Source organism: Metarhizium brunneum, chromosome 3 (genome assembly GCF_013426205.1).
Source record: "Metarhizium brunneum chromosome 3, complete sequence".
NCBI classification, from domain to species: domain Eukaryota; kingdom Fungi; phylum Ascomycota; class Sordariomycetes; order Hypocreales; family Clavicipitaceae; genus Metarhizium; species Metarhizium brunneum.
Window position 1 is genome coordinate 3972110 of NC_089424.1, and position 16419 is coordinate 3988528.

General features: G+C 53.1%; 5 protein-coding genes across 5 annotated transcripts; 1 reads left to right on the top strand and 4 right to left on the bottom strand.

Annotated features, from left to right (window-relative positions):
* Positions 1-26: 26 nt before the first annotated feature.
* Positions 27-1238, bottom strand: psd3_0 (Phosphatidylserine decarboxylase proenzyme 3; the record flags this gene model as incomplete). The annotated part of the gene is made up of 1 exon (XM_014684603.1): positions 27-1238. One exon carries the CDS (start codon positions 1236-1238, stop codon positions 27-29), a length of 1212 nt encoding a protein of 403 aa, XP_014540089.1.
* A 1311-nt stretch (positions 1239-2549) lies between these two features.
* G6M90_00g064560 (uncharacterized protein) lies at positions 2550-3752 on the bottom strand (the record flags this gene model as incomplete). The annotated part of the gene is made up of 1 exon (XM_014684602.1): positions 2550-3752. The coding sequence occupies one exon, from the start codon at positions 3750-3752 to the stop codon at positions 2550-2552; it is 1203 nt and encodes a 400-aa protein (XP_014540088.1).
* A 2241-nt stretch (positions 3753-5993) lies between these two features.
* G6M90_00g064570 (uncharacterized protein) lies at positions 5994-8217 on the bottom strand (the record flags this gene model as incomplete). The annotated part of the gene is made up of 9 exons (XM_014684601.2): positions 5994-6098; positions 6165-6247; positions 6314-6359; positions 6437-6977; positions 7065-7326; positions 7392-7547; positions 7707-7776; positions 7841-8045; positions 8120-8217. 9 exons carry the CDS (start codon positions 8215-8217, stop codon positions 5994-5996), a joined length of 1566 nt encoding a protein of 521 aa, XP_014540087.2.
* A 1062-nt stretch (positions 8218-9279) lies between these two features.
* Positions 9280-10997, top strand: maoN_1 (Monoamine oxidase N; the record flags this gene model as incomplete). Its single annotated transcript, XM_066130780.1, has 5 exons — positions 9280-9457; positions 9523-9770; positions 9840-10646; positions 10705-10748; positions 10811-10997. 5 exons carry the CDS (start codon positions 9280-9282, stop codon positions 10995-10997), a joined length of 1464 nt encoding a protein of 487 aa, XP_065986636.1.
* A 119-nt stretch (positions 10998-11116) lies between these two features.
* On the bottom strand, positions 11117-12703 carry G6M90_00g064590 (uncharacterized protein; the record flags this gene model as incomplete). The annotated part of the gene is made up of 4 exons (XM_014684599.2): positions 11117-11612; positions 11676-12084; positions 12304-12591; positions 12679-12703. The coding sequence occupies 4 exons, from the start codon at positions 12701-12703 to the stop codon at positions 11117-11119; spliced, it is 1218 nt and encodes a 405-aa protein (XP_014540085.2).
* Positions 12704-16419: the final 3716 nt, after the last annotated feature.

Here is a 16419-nt window from a genome sequence, read left to right on the forward strand (position 1 = left end):
ATGGAACGCAAACCGTCCCCGAATACTCAATTAAACGTGGCAATTTTCTCGCCCATCTTGAAATGCCGACGCGACGGATTCTCGACAAACGTGACATGTTTCTCAAAGACGACGACCACGTCGGATCCGCCAAACTGAAAGTACGATATCTCATCGCCCTTGGCCAAGGTAGTGCCCACTTGAGCCGTCATGACGACGGACGAGACCTGCGCCATGCCAATCGGCAATATAGCAACAAAGCCAACGTCACCGCCGTCAATCACAACAAGGCCGCGTGTCTGGCACCACTGGTATCCAGCGCGGTCTGGAGGGACAATACCCCTTTCCGGCCCTGATCCCGGCCCCGATCGCCGCCGAGGCAGCGGCAACGGCCTAATTGGCACCAGGCCCCCTCCCCTCTCGGACGAAACGTCAACCTCGAGGTAAACCTGGCCCTGTATGTTCTTGACCTCGAGCACCTTTCCACCCACAGAAGCATGTTGCCGATGATAGTCATTCGTCGAGAGGAACGAGTGCATGAATACGCCGTTCTGAAAGCGGTCCCTGTAGTCGCTGTCCTGCAGCAAGTCGCTCACCTTCCAAGAGATTCCCTTGAGCTTGACTTCAGCCGTGCCGTCGGGGAAAGTGACGACGCCGTTTACAATGTTCGCCCAGTTATCAAAGGTGGAATCTGCCGGCATGACAATGACCTTGGAATTGTTCGGCGCGGCGATGGGCCGAGATCCAGGTTTCAGATGCCGGGCGAAGAATTGGTTAAACGACTTCCAGCCGCCGCGCGGCTCGAGCCATTGAGACGCCCCGTCGTTGTATTTGGGATTCTTGTAGAATGTCTCCAGGGTCTCCGTCGTGAGGGATTCCGGACGATCCAGGAAGCTCCCCATTTGTTGGGCGTAGTTGACAAGCCAGTAGGACATGAAGGTCAAAGGGCCGCTGGTGTTGTCGGGATCCAGCTCGCTTTGATAGTCGCGGACGCTGGGCTGCTCAAAGACCCAGTAGAAGACGCACAGCTTTTGGAGGACCTCGTCCCCGGGGCCGTCGACCCTTGGCACCCAGTGCAGGAAGTCATTGACGTAACGGAAGAAATCGGGCAGATTGTAGATTTCTTGACGGTTCATGTCCTCCTCGGCGCGCTCGCGGGCAGTTGTGATGGCCGTCTCGAAATTCTTCTTCCATCCCTTTCTTCCATTGACAACATTGATGAAGTCTTGAACAAGGGGGTCAACCTGATGAAGAGCCATTGCTTCTAGTAATCAATGAGGGATTAGATTAAAAAGTGCCAATTCGGATACATAGAGCTGAGAGGTTACGGGCCCTCAGAATGAGTTGAGAGTTTCTGCGCTGGTAGTGGTGACCCTGGAGAAGACGTCTCTGAGCAACTTATATGGCTGGCCGAGACCAGAACAGTCACATTTTTACACGTACACCAATTTCAGTCACGTACGACAACGTACGACACGTCAGCATGTGTGCTCTATTGTGGAGGTGCTTTGATGCAATGCAATGCCGGGGATAACTGGCTTGCTGACATGGAGGGCCGGGCCTTGGAGACGACGGCAGTTTGTCGCCGAGCGCCACACCCGATGCAGACAAGAATTGCGCCTGTTGAAAAGCCCATATGTGTCTTGTGATGGACCGTATGGACAGGACCGTCCCCACGGACAGATGCACGACCGGATGCACGGCGCCAATCCTGGGTTGTCGAGTCATTGATGGCTTCTTGGGTGCAGCTGTACATGTAGCCATTGAATTGGACTCATCATCCCCGCTTCAACTCCGGGGCGTGAGGTGGTGAGAAGCGTAAAACACATGGAGGCATACGACTGCATGTCAACTCACAACTGTCCTTGTCTCTTGACAAACACGCCAATATCATGAACATTGGCGATTGAAATCAGATTTTGAATCTGCGAGACGAGTACACTTTTTAGTCTGTAGTAAATTATTTAATCGCTCTCTAGACCTTGAGCAGCCTTTTTTTACGCTCCGTGGCCTTCCATCTACTACCGCCATCTCTGGTTATTGGGTTGTCGTTGTCCCGTGTGGCATCTGGCGGGCCCGGGTTGACTTTAATACCGTAATTAAATTAGGGAACAGGGTATAACTTATATTAAACCGGCTATAATACATGGTGCGTTAATTCTGCAACCTAGGCATATCGCCGAGGCAAAAATTCTAATAAACGGCGTGAGGTGTAAACCGTGCACAGGATATTGCATTAATATACAGCACAGCCTTGCGTCATGCTACGAATTAGCTCGTAATAAGTCTAGAGTTTTAAAAAAAGCACGTCATTTGGGATTATTGTAATAATATTACTAGTGGTGTAAAGAATAGAATTTTTCTCTCTCTAGCAGACAAAAAAAAACAAGGCCTACATAGTCGGTGCCGTGACAGGAAAATCAAATTCAAACACAATTCTCTTGGATTATCCTCTTTCCGATTACTCGCACGTCCCTGTGCTTGCCATGTTCTTTCCCTTTACCACTCGACGCCCACCACCGGCGGTGCAACTGCGTCGTCGCAGGTGGGAGTTACAGTTTGGAACCCCTTCATCGACGGCGCCGAGCTGGGCACGGGTCGTCGTCAGTGGAAGGCGGGCTGCCGCCACTAGGAGTGGGATACTTCTTCACATTGGCAAATAAAACTTCCACCCTTTTGAGGAAACTGATCTTGCTATTAGTGCTGACAGACTTGTGCTCCTCCAAATCGGTCAGCGCAGGCGTAGCAGCGTCAGCCACGACCGGATCGGCCTTTTTGGAGCCCTGGATCACCACCACCTCGAGCTCCTTGATGCTGAGGGCCGAAGCAATACAAGTACCGTCGCAATCGAGAGTAGGGAGCGTAGTCGCCTCCTTCTTCGGGACAGTGGCAACGGAATCCTTGAGCGGGACGGGCGCACTGATGGCGGACACGATGGTGAACACGTCGGGCGTGGTGAAGTTGCAAACGGACTTGATCTCGCGATATTCAGTCACGACTTGCACCTCGAACTCAACCCGAGTATCCGTGACGGTGCCGTCTTCCAGCTTGGCAGAGGAGTAGTATCCCAAGTGGCCCGTAATCTCATAGGTGTACTGCGCAAGGTCCACCTCCATGGTTGTGGATTCGGGGTATTTCTTGCCATTCAGAGTAAAGCTTCCAATGTTCTGCGTCTTGGGGCGGTTCGTGTAGTACTGCTCGACGGGCACAGTCTTGTTGGTGTTACCGGAACCCTTGGGAAGCTGGTCCCAGCATTTCCATCCGCGCAGCGTCTCGTTGCGGTTCTGGCACGTAGTGCCGCCAATAGCACCTTCGACATATGTCCACATGTTGGTCTTGGGCACAACGTCCTTTTCAAAGGCCTCGTAACCTGCGGTCCATCTCTGCAGGTACCAGTCGTACTGCTCCTTGGAGAGGTGGCCATGGGTCTTCTTGCAGGCCAGGCAGCCTTGAATATCGAGGAAGTAGGAGCTGCCATGTCCTACCAGGCACTTGTGGTAGGCTATACGATTCGCTTCGGAAGAATTGCTCGAGAGATGCGTGACAATTTCGCACTTTAGAGCAATGGCCTGCTCGGCAAGACAAGGGGGAATAACCTTCTCACCCCCAAGGGCGTAGGTGCCTGGAGGGTGGCACTGGTCGCCAATTTTGGCCCCTCCTGCAATTCGACCGGCAATGTCCTTGTCCTTGAGGACCTGTCTCTTGATGACGGAGGCAGAGGCGACGTCAAGAATCGCCAATGCGGCGGTAAGGACCGCGGAATTAAGAAGCATTTTTGAAATAAAGCCAAAGATTCAAAGATAAAGGAGCGAGAAAGAAGATTGGTAGTCAAAGACGGCTTAAAGATGAAAAGACTGGTCGGGTTGAGGTTGAAGACAAGAATTAGTTACTCGGTGGGTAGATGAAGACTTATATACACTTGAGAGGAGCCTCGTGGACCGGTTTGTAGAAAAGCGCCCGATATTACAGCTAATTTAACCTTTTTTGAGTGAGTTTAAAATTCTTAATTCAGGGAATATAAGAAAAAATGCAAGCATCATGCAAGCATTATCTAGAAATACCGTGATGGGCCGTACCAAGCCCGAGAACGGTACAAGGCCACGTAATTCATCGCACGCGCCTCGGAATCCACTGCCTCGGAATCCGTCAGATTCTATAGACGATAGAAGTTGCAGATGAAATGAAGCCCGGCAAATAACTTATGCCGTGGTGCCAAGACTCGACATGGCATGATGATGCATTAAGTAGGCCGAGGGCCAAACGAGTGATGCAAGGTCCGTCTATAGATATGCCTTGACGGTTGCTACCGAAAATCAAGAAACGTGGACTCAATTCTATGCATTACTGGGCCATGACGCGCGCCAATGGCATCCTCTCCGACTCATCCAACTTGACTTTATCCTGCCAGGTCGTCGTACTTGTAGAGCCAACAACCTTGGAAATCATCCACCCCCGAGGACTAGGGTCGTTCATCCAATCCGGCCACTCGTATTTGTGGGGGGAAACAAAAAAAGCTCATCTGATAAGGCTGGGTTTGATGGACCAGGTTCGCATTGACTGTTCAACGCAGCGTTGTATACTCTCGCTACGCTATCGTAATTTGGCCGTCGCCTACTCCGTAGTCTACTCCCATATGAGAGGAGCAGATAACAAGTGCCGACGTGACGAATCCGCTTTTTATTAAGGATGAGAACCCCACGACCACGTGCCCTTGGCCACTCGCGACAAGCGCGCCAGGATAATGCAAGGAGGGACCATGATATTCGGCATTTGACAAGACAGCGGAGATTGTAAAGGATCTGGGATACCCACATGTAATACCGACGCTACAGTCCACCCTTGGATTCTTCTTTATGCCGTGCCCTAACAGGGTAGATGTTCGCAGGGGGTAAACTTGTGTATATATGTATAATAAAACTTTATATCCTCTCATTATGTACGTTGCATTTTTTACATCTGACAAGCCCAGTTTGACCATGATATCGTAGTTCGACCAGGTAAATGCGGACGACAGCTCGAGCCAGGCATTTGCATATGCATTGTTAGATGACGGTCCGCAAATATCTGGCATAAAACGTCGACCGTGTTACACAGCGCGAGTCAACTGCGACATGAATATCTGAGACAGATATTGAACTTGAGACGGCAGCTCCAAAAAAAGTAAGTTGGTTATATTTGTCGCATCGTCATACTGAACATCATTTTGACAGACGCGCTGGACTAGTCATATTCTGAGACACTAGGTCCAGCTTGTCTATGAACTATTCCGCCACGTTTCTAACCTTGATAGAATATAATAGGCCTGCAGGGACTTATAAAATGCCAATTGGAACCAGGATAAGTACTTTTTTAGAACCAACTCGCTCACTTGTAGTCAATATGGAGTATGATTTTCCATTCAAGAAACGCGGAAGTGTCTCGGAGCAACCTAGTTATATGATTCCACTCCCATTACATAGAAACGAAGAGCCACTTATCGACGGGGAAACATCTTCCCGGTAGCCTTCTTTCCTGCCTTTTCTTTTTCAGAGAACATCACACGCAACCGTCACATTCGGATTTTCAGCAAGCTTTTCCACGAACGGAGGATACGTGGTTTGTATATTATAGCGTTGAAAATTCGTGATATTGTTGTCTCGTGTGTTACACGGAAATGGCTGGTTACACAAGGGCTACGGTCACGAGACCTAGGGCAAAGTCCCTCACCGACTTCTTGTATTTGAAGATGCCTTTGGTCCCTCAAGGTCTTGAGGAAAAGACTGTTATTAGTTGAATTGAGCTATCGCTCCAAGCCCTCTTCGAGCCCTTGTCACATCGTGGAAGCTAACGAATAGGACTGGTTATCGGTATATCAGACAATCAGGGACAGGGCATTTCCGAGTATAGCAAATACAAATGTATTTTGTATCGCATCGCATGTTATTATAGTATGAATACAACATTACTAACTGCTCAGTGCTAGCTAACTGCAAATCCATGAACCTCACAAAATGACTGCTCTTCTCTCGCCATCATCAAGCAATTGTGTTGCCCTCAGAGTGCTCCTTATGGCTTGTCGACACACCCCCCTTCCCATCCGGGCTAGGCACCCGATGTTCTTCCATAATGACGTCGAATTGCTAAGCACCAGCCGTCAGCACAAAATATCCGTCTCCAAAGCGCACGCCGTCAAGCAGGGTACTTACCGGGCCATTAAATGTCTTTCCAAAAAACACCCAGTACAATGCAATCAGAACAAACGTGATGCCCAAAACGACCGATACATAATCTAAAGACGTCAACAGTCAATATACCCGACTTTCCAAGCTTCAGGAGGTAACAACGGGAAACTCACTCATGGTATTCGACGTGACAGGCAGGCTCGTCGGGAAGCAAAAGAACTAAAATCCCGCCTACGTTAGTTTGAAAAAGACGGCCATACACCAATCAAGGCAGGGACACGAGCGGAAAAGCTCACCACTGAAGTGACGACGAGATACACCACAGCCACAATATTCACAAAGTAGCCCGACAGCGTGCCCATCTGGAACGGCGTCCTGGCGGTCCTGTGCGCGGCCAGCACGCGCCTCCCCCTGACGAGAAGCACCGCAATGGGCACGGCATACGAAATGTCCAGAAGGATGGTGCACGACGCGACGTATGCGCTAAAGGCAACCGCCGGGCCGAGGTACAGCAGTCCGAAGCAGACGTTGAAGAGGTAGCAGAAGAGGATTGTGCGCACGGGCACATTGAGCTTGGGCTCGATGTGCGAGAAGAAGCCGTGGAAGACGACGCCGCGGTCTCTGGCCATGGCGTACAGCAGGCGGCTGGCGCTGGTGATGCTGGCGTTGGAGCCGTTGACGAAGCACACGGCGAGCATGAGGCTGAGGACTGTCGTGGCGGCGCGGTTCTTGGTCGCGCGGAGGATGATTTCTACGATGGGCATGCCGGTCGTCGTTCCGAGAATGGCCTCTGGGTCGTTGAAGCAGAAGAGGATGGCGAGGATGAACAAGGTGCCTCTGAAAGGAGGTCGGGGGTTAGCAGAGGTGTTTTTTTGGGAGGGGGAAGGGGAAGGGGAAGGGAGAAGGGGTGAGTTTTTGACGTACGTCACGCCCCCGACTAGAATGGCGTAGATGAGGGCCCGGGGCGAGTCGCGAGATGGATTCGGCATCTCCTCCGTCATGTGGAGGACCACGTCGAAGCCGATGAGGGACAGGGCGGACTGGAGGAGGCCGAGGATCCAGGAGATGCCGTCTGGCCACCCGGTCGTGTTTTGGAAGTTGGTAAAGACAAAGTCGGCGTCTGTCTTTTCGGACATGGAGAGCAGCACGATGCTGATGACGACGACGCCAAGAATGGACCAGTAGACTATAAGTGTACGCGGATCAGTTGATGCACGTGTGGTTGCGGAGGACGGAGGGGGGCCAACGTACGCGCTCCGTCGTTCCACTTGCCGAGGATCTTGTTCCCCCAGATGTTGACCACGGTGGTGCAAGTGAGGATGGCGAGGAAGATGGCATACGTTCGCGCAGCGGTGATTTCGTACGTTCCGTTGGAGGCAACCACGGCCGCGGCCGAGATGAACTGCGCTACACGGCCGTCAGCAAAACCCTCTCCATGGACCCCTTGACATACAGGCATCAGGGGGGCATATTGTGATGATACATGAAGCAAAATAAAGCCCTTACACTACTAGGAGTGATCTCCGCGTTATCTTGCTTCATGCATCATCACACATATCAACTCACCACCAAAGAAGCCCTGCACCGTGACGACAATCAGCCACCCAGCAATATTGATCCATCCCACGACGAAACTCTGCCGCGGGTTAGCAAAGACCAAACCTCCCCATTGTGCCCGGGTTCTCGGGGCGCAAACTCACAATAGGCAGCCTCGTCTGCTCCGGGCACAGCGCAAAGACAAAGTGATACTGCCCACCCGCAGTCGGCCATATGGCAGCCATCTCGCCCAGGCTCGCCACCACGCACAGACAGCACAGGACGCAAAAGATGAAGCCGTACAAAAAGGCAACGGATCCGCCAGACGGCACAATCAGCCCTATAGACCCCGCCAGTGCAATCCACGTACTACACACGCAAAACACCGTCAGCACCACGGCCGCATAGGACGGTAGCACAGCCAGGGAAGGGAGGGGCCCTACTTCAAGATGGCAAAGGCCATGGCCAGCGTCGACAAGGTCGACAAACGCTGCTGCAGAGCTCCATGGCTCGCCACGGGTATTTCCTCTGAACCGCCCATTTTGCCCGTATCACTAGCTGGGGTGTATCGCCGCACAAAGAAGAGGATAAACAAGGGCTTGACACGAGCAAGCGTCGGCCTCGCATCGTGGCCACGGCCCTCGAGTTATATCCTCATGGCCAGACAGGTGGCTGGCCCGACGCCTGAAGTCCCGATGCCTGGCCCCGACGAGGCGTTGTGCGCCGTAGCACCACTCGACTGCCGACTGGCGACGGTGTGGAGCCGAGGCCAACCACATGGCGGACGGGGCGCCCGTTGAAGGCCTCGCGGACACAGTCTGCAAGTCTGGTGCTCGCGGAGCCGGTGTGGACTCGTCGAGTGCCGGTTCCCAGGCGATTTGCCATGTTGCCGCGTCCCAATGAGGAAATTCTGCGAGAGTCCGCGCCATGGCCGGGCCGGACGGATGCGGGGTAGACGCGATATGATATCCCTGGACCATGTGTGTTCCGGGCTCGTGCTGAAAAAATCCGGGGTAAATCGTCGCCATCAGAAACGCCACCGGTGGGCAACTATCGCCTCCAAGGGCTCCTGTTTTGTGTAAAACTCTCGACGTGTGGCGCCGTTGACCAGACGGCTTGGCAATCTGCGGTGGGGAAAGAGGGGACCAGTTATTAAAACCGTGCTGCCATCGAGTCCAAAGGCGAGTGGCTTGACCGCGGTGAAGCCACTTGAATATTGAACAATGCGCGGCCGCGTTTGCCGGAATAGGCAATTTCTCGAGAATTCGGCACACACCAATCCCGAGACACCGGGATCTAGGGCACGATCCGAGTTGCCGTGTGGGCATGGCATCTCGAGAAATTACCCTTTGGGGAGAAGGCAGTGGTGTCATGTTGGACGACGACGACATGTCGCTTTGAGCTGTTTGATGCCGCCGGGGGGCAGACAGCTTTCCCTTTCCCCCGACCGACAAACCTCAGCATCTGATGACGTGGTTTTGCTCTTTTTGATTCCTGCTGTCCGGCAAGGAGATAAATACATGGTATTCGTGTGTGTCCCTTTCTTCCTGCACTCACTTCCATCCTATCTTGTTCAGTAGCCGAGGGCACTTGTATGACGACAATGGCCTCCAAGGACGGATACTCGTGGACCAAGGCGGACGGCCTGCGCGCCGGCATCCCCTGCCTCGGAGCCATCCAGCCAGCTTCCAACATCACCAACACAGACATAGAGTACGACGTCATCGTCGTCGGCGCAGGGTACTCTGGTCTCACGGCCGCCCGCGACACAAGCGTAGCAGGTACGTCGACGCTTCCCGAACCCGCGCTTCATGTACTCTCCAACTAACAGCAAAACCCCGCCCAGGCCTCAAGGTGCTTCTCCTCGAGGCCCGGGACCGCATCGGCGGCCGCTCGTGGTCCTCCAACATCGAGGGATACCCGTACGAAATGGGCGGCACCTGGGTGTACTGGGGCCAGGCGACCGTCTGGCGAGAAATCGCCCGCTACGGGATGCAGGACGAGCTGGAAATATCGCACGACTTCAGCAGAGGCATCAACCGGTTCCTGCTAGCCGGGGCCGAAGGCACGCAGAGCCTCACCCACGACCAAGAAGTACTGCCCTCCCCCCCCCTGGATAAGTTTATGCCACAGTAGACAAGGTGAAGCTAACCAACGATGCAGGACGCGCTGATGCAGTCAGGCCTGTCCAAGCTCGTCAACGTAGACGGCGTCCACGGCCGCAACGTCATCCCCTTTCCTCACAGCGGCCTGCTCAACCCCCAAGCCCGGCAGTACGACCGCGTCTCGGTGGCCGACCGCCTGGCCGCCATCAACAACGAGCTGACGCCCAACGAGCGCCTCTGCGTCGAGGCCTTTGTCCTGCTCTGCAGCGGCGCCACGCTGGAAACCACCTCGCTGTACGAGTTCCTCCACTGGTGGGCGCTCTGCGGCTACTCGTACGACGGCTGCGTCAACCACCTCGTCAGGTACAAGTTCAAGCGCGGCCAGTCGTCCTTTGCGGTGCGCTTCTTCGGCGAGGCCCTCGCCTCGGGGAACCTGAGCTACGCGCTGGGCCAGCCCGTCGCCGCCGTCCGCGACTCGCCCGCCGGCCTGGTGGCCGTCACCACGCGCGGCGGCCAGACCTTCCGCGCGAGGAGGATGGTCTGCGCCGTGCCGCTCAACGTCCTGCCCGACGTGCGCTTCGACCCGCCGCTCTCCGGGGGCAGGGAGGCCGCCGCCCGGGCCGGCCACGTCAACCAGACGGTCAAGGTGCACGCCGAGATTGCCGACCGCGACCTGAGGTCCTTCACCGGCGTCAGCTACCCCCATAACGCGCTCATTTATGGTTTCGGCGACGGCGAGACGCCGCGGGGGAACACGCATGTCGTTGCGTTTGGGGGGCAGCATAACCACTTCCACCCGGAGGATAGTATTGAGCGCACCATTGAGGCTTTCCAGGGCTTCGCGCCAATGAATGTGGAGAGGATTGTAAGTCGTGCCGGTGGGCCTGGAAGGAGGAAACAATTTGCTGACGTTGTGTTGATAGGTCTTTCACAACTGGTCTCGTGACGAGTTTGCAAAGGGAGCGTGGTGAGTGCCTATATAAGTTGGAGCTGACGGAAGAACGTAGCTAATCGTCTTCTTTTCTTCAGGTTCTTTTCTGCGCCGGGCATGTTGGCAGACCACCTGCAAGACATGAGGGAGCGACAGGGAGACATCTTCTTTTCCTGCTCTGACTGGGCACTGGGCTGGCGCAGCTTCATTGATGGTGCGATTGAGGAAGGAGGAAGGGCGGCTACGGCTGTGCGGGCCGACTTGCTTGGACGAGCCAAGATTTGACCGTATCCAGTCACATTGGGCAACGTAGTAGCAACAGGCGCAATGTCGTTCACTGATAGCTAGAAAAGAGTATACACTGGCCGTAACATAAACCCCCTCAACTAGCGCCGTATCTGTTTTTACATGATCAATATTTGCCGTTCATGCGTCACAATCTCTATCCAATTTGTCGAGTCTTGCTTCGACCAGATGTAGTCCAGCGTTTGGAGGGCGAGCGGAATGCTACCGAACCTCGTACACTCAAACAGGCCCTTCAGGCGATTGTAAAAGAAGTCACGGTGTTCTGGTAGAATACTCTCAGCAGACGCCACAAAAAATGCCCATACAAGGGCGTGGCGGCCTTCCACGTTGGGGTCCAAGTGAGTGACAGTCTGGCGAAGCCTTTCGACTGCCTCAATGGATGATTCGCGGGTTGCTTCGTGTGATGCACGGTTGCGATAGATGTAGCAGGCTTGGCGGATAATATCCTTCATGACTTGAATGTTTGCGTACTGTTCCGGGTCAGAACCAAGCGAAGGCGATGATGTCATAAAGTCCAAATAGTAGTCGGGCGATTTGGTAAATGTTTGAATGCCCTTCATTTGACTTGACAGCGGAAAGCCAAACAGTTGGAACCTGGGCAAGGAAGTTAGCAGGGACTCAATCTTGAAGACTGCTCCAACTGGGGCACGGCTCTACATTTTTGTCTGCTCCATAATAAATGCCTTGGTGGTGTCGGAAAGACGCGGGTCATTCATCGCCAGCTTCGCGAGACGTGAAAGTAACTCGAGGAGGTAGACGTAATTATTTGCGCCCGTGATTGTGTCTCCAACCAGAAGAACCAGTAGCGTGGCCAATGTTGACATGTTGAATAGTTGTCCGGGTCCGAGATTGAGAGATTGCTGCCGTAGCCGTGAAAGGATCAATTCTTGGCCCCTCTCAGCAGCCATGTGCATGGATGGCATTCTCGAGGACAGATGAAAAGCTGCAATGACCGATACTGCCTGCGCGACCAAATCATCTTGGCATGCTATGGGTAGAACTATCTGGCGGTAGCCATTTTCATTGAAATCGAGGACCACCATTTTCGAAGCGATGAAGGTTGAGACTGCGATGCAATTAGTGATTGGCCCCATCTAGGATTACATGGTTGCCAGAGGGCCATCATTACAGTGATCAAAGAGCATCCTCGACCTGGCAGGCACTACTTCTATTGCCCCTCGAGGCGACGGGAGCGATGCAACACGCCGGCATTGTTCAGCTTGCCTGGCTCTGACGAGCTCTCGCCCTTTGCTTCTGTGTGGCACTACTATGCTCATGGTCGAACTCGATGGCCCGGTGGTCGAAGCACCCGGTTGTCCTGATGAAGTCGGCAAAGCGCCGTCGTGTGTATTTTCCACATTGACAAAAAGATAGCTCTTGGACGCCTTCGACGATGTGGCGGGCAGTTGGGGAGAGCCAAGACTCGGTGTCTGCTTCCGGTTCATGTGTTTGCTGAATCGACACTCAATGCCTTGGCCCGAACACTTGATGCCTTTCTTTTGACACTTGAAGCACTCGGGCTCCGTCTTGTCGCAGCGAACGCGCCGCATCCGACACTCGTAGCAGCCTTTGCCTAGGGGGTCAGCACGCGATTCGCCACACGCAAAGCGTCACGGCCATGTTTGCCGATTGACACCGCGGATTCCCGACTGGCACGCACCATCGTTTCTCTTGGCTAGCGACATGTTGGAGGCTACCGTGACCTGGGACTTGGGATTATCGCCCGCCTTGCGACCGACATGGTCACCGATGCACGACGAGACAGGATGGCGGGGTTACCGAAGGGCCGGATAAAAGGCGTCAAGTTTTGGTGTTGCCGTCGTCGGACTTGGCAGACTGCCGTGAAGACTGAAGCTCAGTGCTGAGGCTTGGATCAGGTGACACAGCCCAAGTCGCCATCCAATAATTCGGTGATGTCGTGGAGGAAGGCACTGCGCCACTGTCCCGCTGCTGCCAAGTTTTTTAACTTGGGCACTCACCCCGCTACCCTACACCAACACTCGATTACGTCAAGTACCAGTGACGTTTGAAGAGGCATCTCCTTTGGAGCGTGGCAAGTCGATGAAAATGGCACCCTGTTTATACACATGTACGCTCGCTGGGTAAATACACAGGTAGGTTAGCGATGCTTTGGCTGCTGGAACAAGGCGATGGACGATCCTACCCATTGTCGCGGAATCGTGCATCTTGGAGGCGCCAATGTCGTACTAGATGGGGAATACAACAACGTGCCTGCGTTGCTTCATGTTGAACATATCTTCAGACTCTGTTAGTACATCCAATAAGTTGTCTTTATGCGATTCGAAACCGACAAGATGCGGATTTCCTTGGCCGGGAAAGAGCTGCGATTTCGAGTTGATGAGAATCGGAACCAAGTCCTCTGTCCGGACTCTGGAGCATGAATCCCGCCGTGACCATACCTGCTTTTCCCAGGCACCATTCCCATTGCTTTTTTTTGGACCCCTTTCAACGGACCTGGTAATTTAAATCTGCCCTCTATCAATGCAGGGCGGCCCCTGGTGTCATTTTTGCCTCGGCAATGGTTGAAGTCTTGGCAGTTGTGCCCATCTTCCGATGGACTTTTGAAAAGGGCGGAAAACAAAAAAAGAACAGACGTCCCCAAATACTGTAATTTCCAAAAACTGAATGGTTGCACTAATGCATGAATTAATTCCCGGAGACGCACAATGGGGATACTACCATGTGCTGCCGCCCCTGGCTCGGTCATGTTGTTACCCGAAAGATGCGCATGCCAGAGTCTCACAAGAGCCGTTTGGATACTCAGATACCGGCGTTAATGCTCCAAAAACAGGACAATTCCGCCCTGTTTGTTTGCGCGACTTTTCGTCCACTACGGCTACGTGCCGTCGGAAATTAGTACACCATTGCCGGCGTCGTATTACTTCAGGGAAAGCTCGTCCTGGGAACGAATACTGCGTAGCGTGAAAGTGGCGGCCAGCTCTTGCGCTTCATATCGACCCTGGGGAGAGTCTAGCTTCCGGTGAAGCAATTTCTCGTTTGACTGGTTCCGTTCTTTCATAATTCAACTTTTACGCCTCCTCAGCTGTCCAAATTCTCTAGATCCCTATGGTCAGCCTAATTAAACTGGTCTCAGGTAGCTTCCACATTGGCCTAGAGTAGAGATTCTATCGATGAGCGGAGGCAGGTAATTGCGGAAAAAGATAGCCTTGAGCATATCTACAACTCATGCCGTGTTTGGGTGTGGCTTAAAGACTGAATGAGGGGTCAGATTTATGCAAAAAACTTGAGTTATGCCGAGCCACAAATACAAGCTGCTTGCTGTCAAGCCACTTCCATGCCGCATACGGGATACGACTGTCGTCAGTACGGAGAAGATTGGTAGTACAAACCGGCAGTTGATGAGCCCTACATCAAGTTTCCGGGTCCCGAGAGCCTGTGGCTTGCATTCTCAACAGACGAGATACTTTGTCGGGAGCTGGTTCGACGAAATGGGCTGTCGGGCCGCTAGAAGGCGCCGAGGTCTCAAAATGTCCATCCTAAACAGATTGATGTCAGACCTAGAGGGCGCCGGCTGGCGGAGCAAGTGAAACAGAGAGCGAACTAGGCCCTTCCCATAGAAATGTTTGATATGCAAGAACCGCAGACTGATCAGCGGTGCTGAACACGTTGTTTGCCCGAGACAAGCCGCGCAATCAGCTTTACCTGACATAAGATGCAGCAGTTCTTTAAGCTTGTTGCGAAACCATTCCATTGTCTGATGATTCAGCCGAATTTGCTGAAGAAACCGTGTTGAACACTGCATCGTGACTCTGCAAAACATGTCTCTGCACAACATGTAGTACTAAGACCACCATTCTAAGTAGGTTTTCGTCGCCATGATGGAAGTCGTACCATCGGTGTGCCACGCTATTGAAGCACAGTCTTGTGTCCGGGTCGGAACGTCGGCCCCCAATACAACCCCGATCGGGTGCCTCTGTAGATATCATGCCACCTTCCTGCTCGGTACGGAGTACTACCCTTCTTTTTGCATAAAACTCCCGCCATGATTGAGTGTCCCAAGTCAGCATTAGTATGACGGCGACAAAACATGAACGGCTGAAGGCGAAAGCCGCGAATCAACTTTTCAAATGCTATGGCTGAGGATCGCCCGCGCCCGATGGCTTTTTGGTCATAATTTCTTGTGGCATGACAGCTGGCTGAGTAGAAGTGAGACATGGCATCTGACATTTTGGGGAGGCAGACCATGCACGGTTCATCAACTCCCGGCGGTGACATTTGCCGATGGCAGCGTGGCTGGCCGTTGTCGTCCCCTTTAGGCTGGCCGCAGCAACGGTCGCTCAGCCCGCGGCTCTTGGATGGCGCCTGTCTCACTGTCTCCTATGTATACTTCCCAATAAGGTTGTCGGGTGGCTTAGCAGAAGCTCCTAATGTGACCTGTCCCAATTGACGCAGGGCTGAACGCCGGCGCTGAACAAGGCCAATCGCAAAGCTCGTATTGATGTTTTGTTTGTGTTGTGGAGGAGCAAGAAAGCAGGAACACAACAGTTCTCTCCGGTGAAGCACAAGCATCCCGGCTTGAGGTTCGTGATGGAGGGCTGGGCGTATAACAAGTTGCCTTGTCAAGCATCTTGTGTATACGTAAGCGTACTTTTCCCCCTGGCGCTAGTAAAGTAGACGTGGAAACATTAAAGCCAGAAATGGATCAAGTTCCCGACCCACTTGGGCGCCAATGCTCCAAGACACATGAGTTGAGTTGTGATGTGGGCGATTCGGCACGTCCCAGCGTGGAGGATCGGCAACTGGGGTGAGAGTCTAGACAAAGGTCGCCGACATGACGGACGAGGGTTCTTGGCTTGTTCCTTGCTGCCAAGAACAGCTATGATGGAACGATAATCTCAAAATCAGGTGTTTTTGCCATGTCTCACAACATGGAGGGAGATATCGCGGTGCGCCTTCGGCCTCCATAGAGCACTGTATTTTCTTTTCTCCCGACCCTTCGCTTGTGGTCTCCCAGATGTAACAAGTCCTCCATAGGCTGGATGACAGCGTACTACTCCGTGCCTCTGGAGCTAGAAAAAATCCAGTCATCAATTGACGGTTGAACTAAGAATAGGTTCAGATATGTGCTAATTATAACCAACCAGAGACAGAAGCAACGGCCATAACACATCGATGGGATGTCGTTAGCGAAAAGGATTGCTAGCCCAGTGTTGACACCATATATGGTGGGTTCCTCCAATAAACTGGTGCAATAACCACACTGTTAACCAGCTAGAAAATTACCATTGACACATGGCGTCTGACTAGCTTTGGGCTAGGGACCCTGGACGAGTTGTTCATGGACGTAGTACAATGTAAACTTGGGGTCAACTCGATCTCGGCTAGAGCCTTTTATGCAAGTACGTACGAATGAAGCACC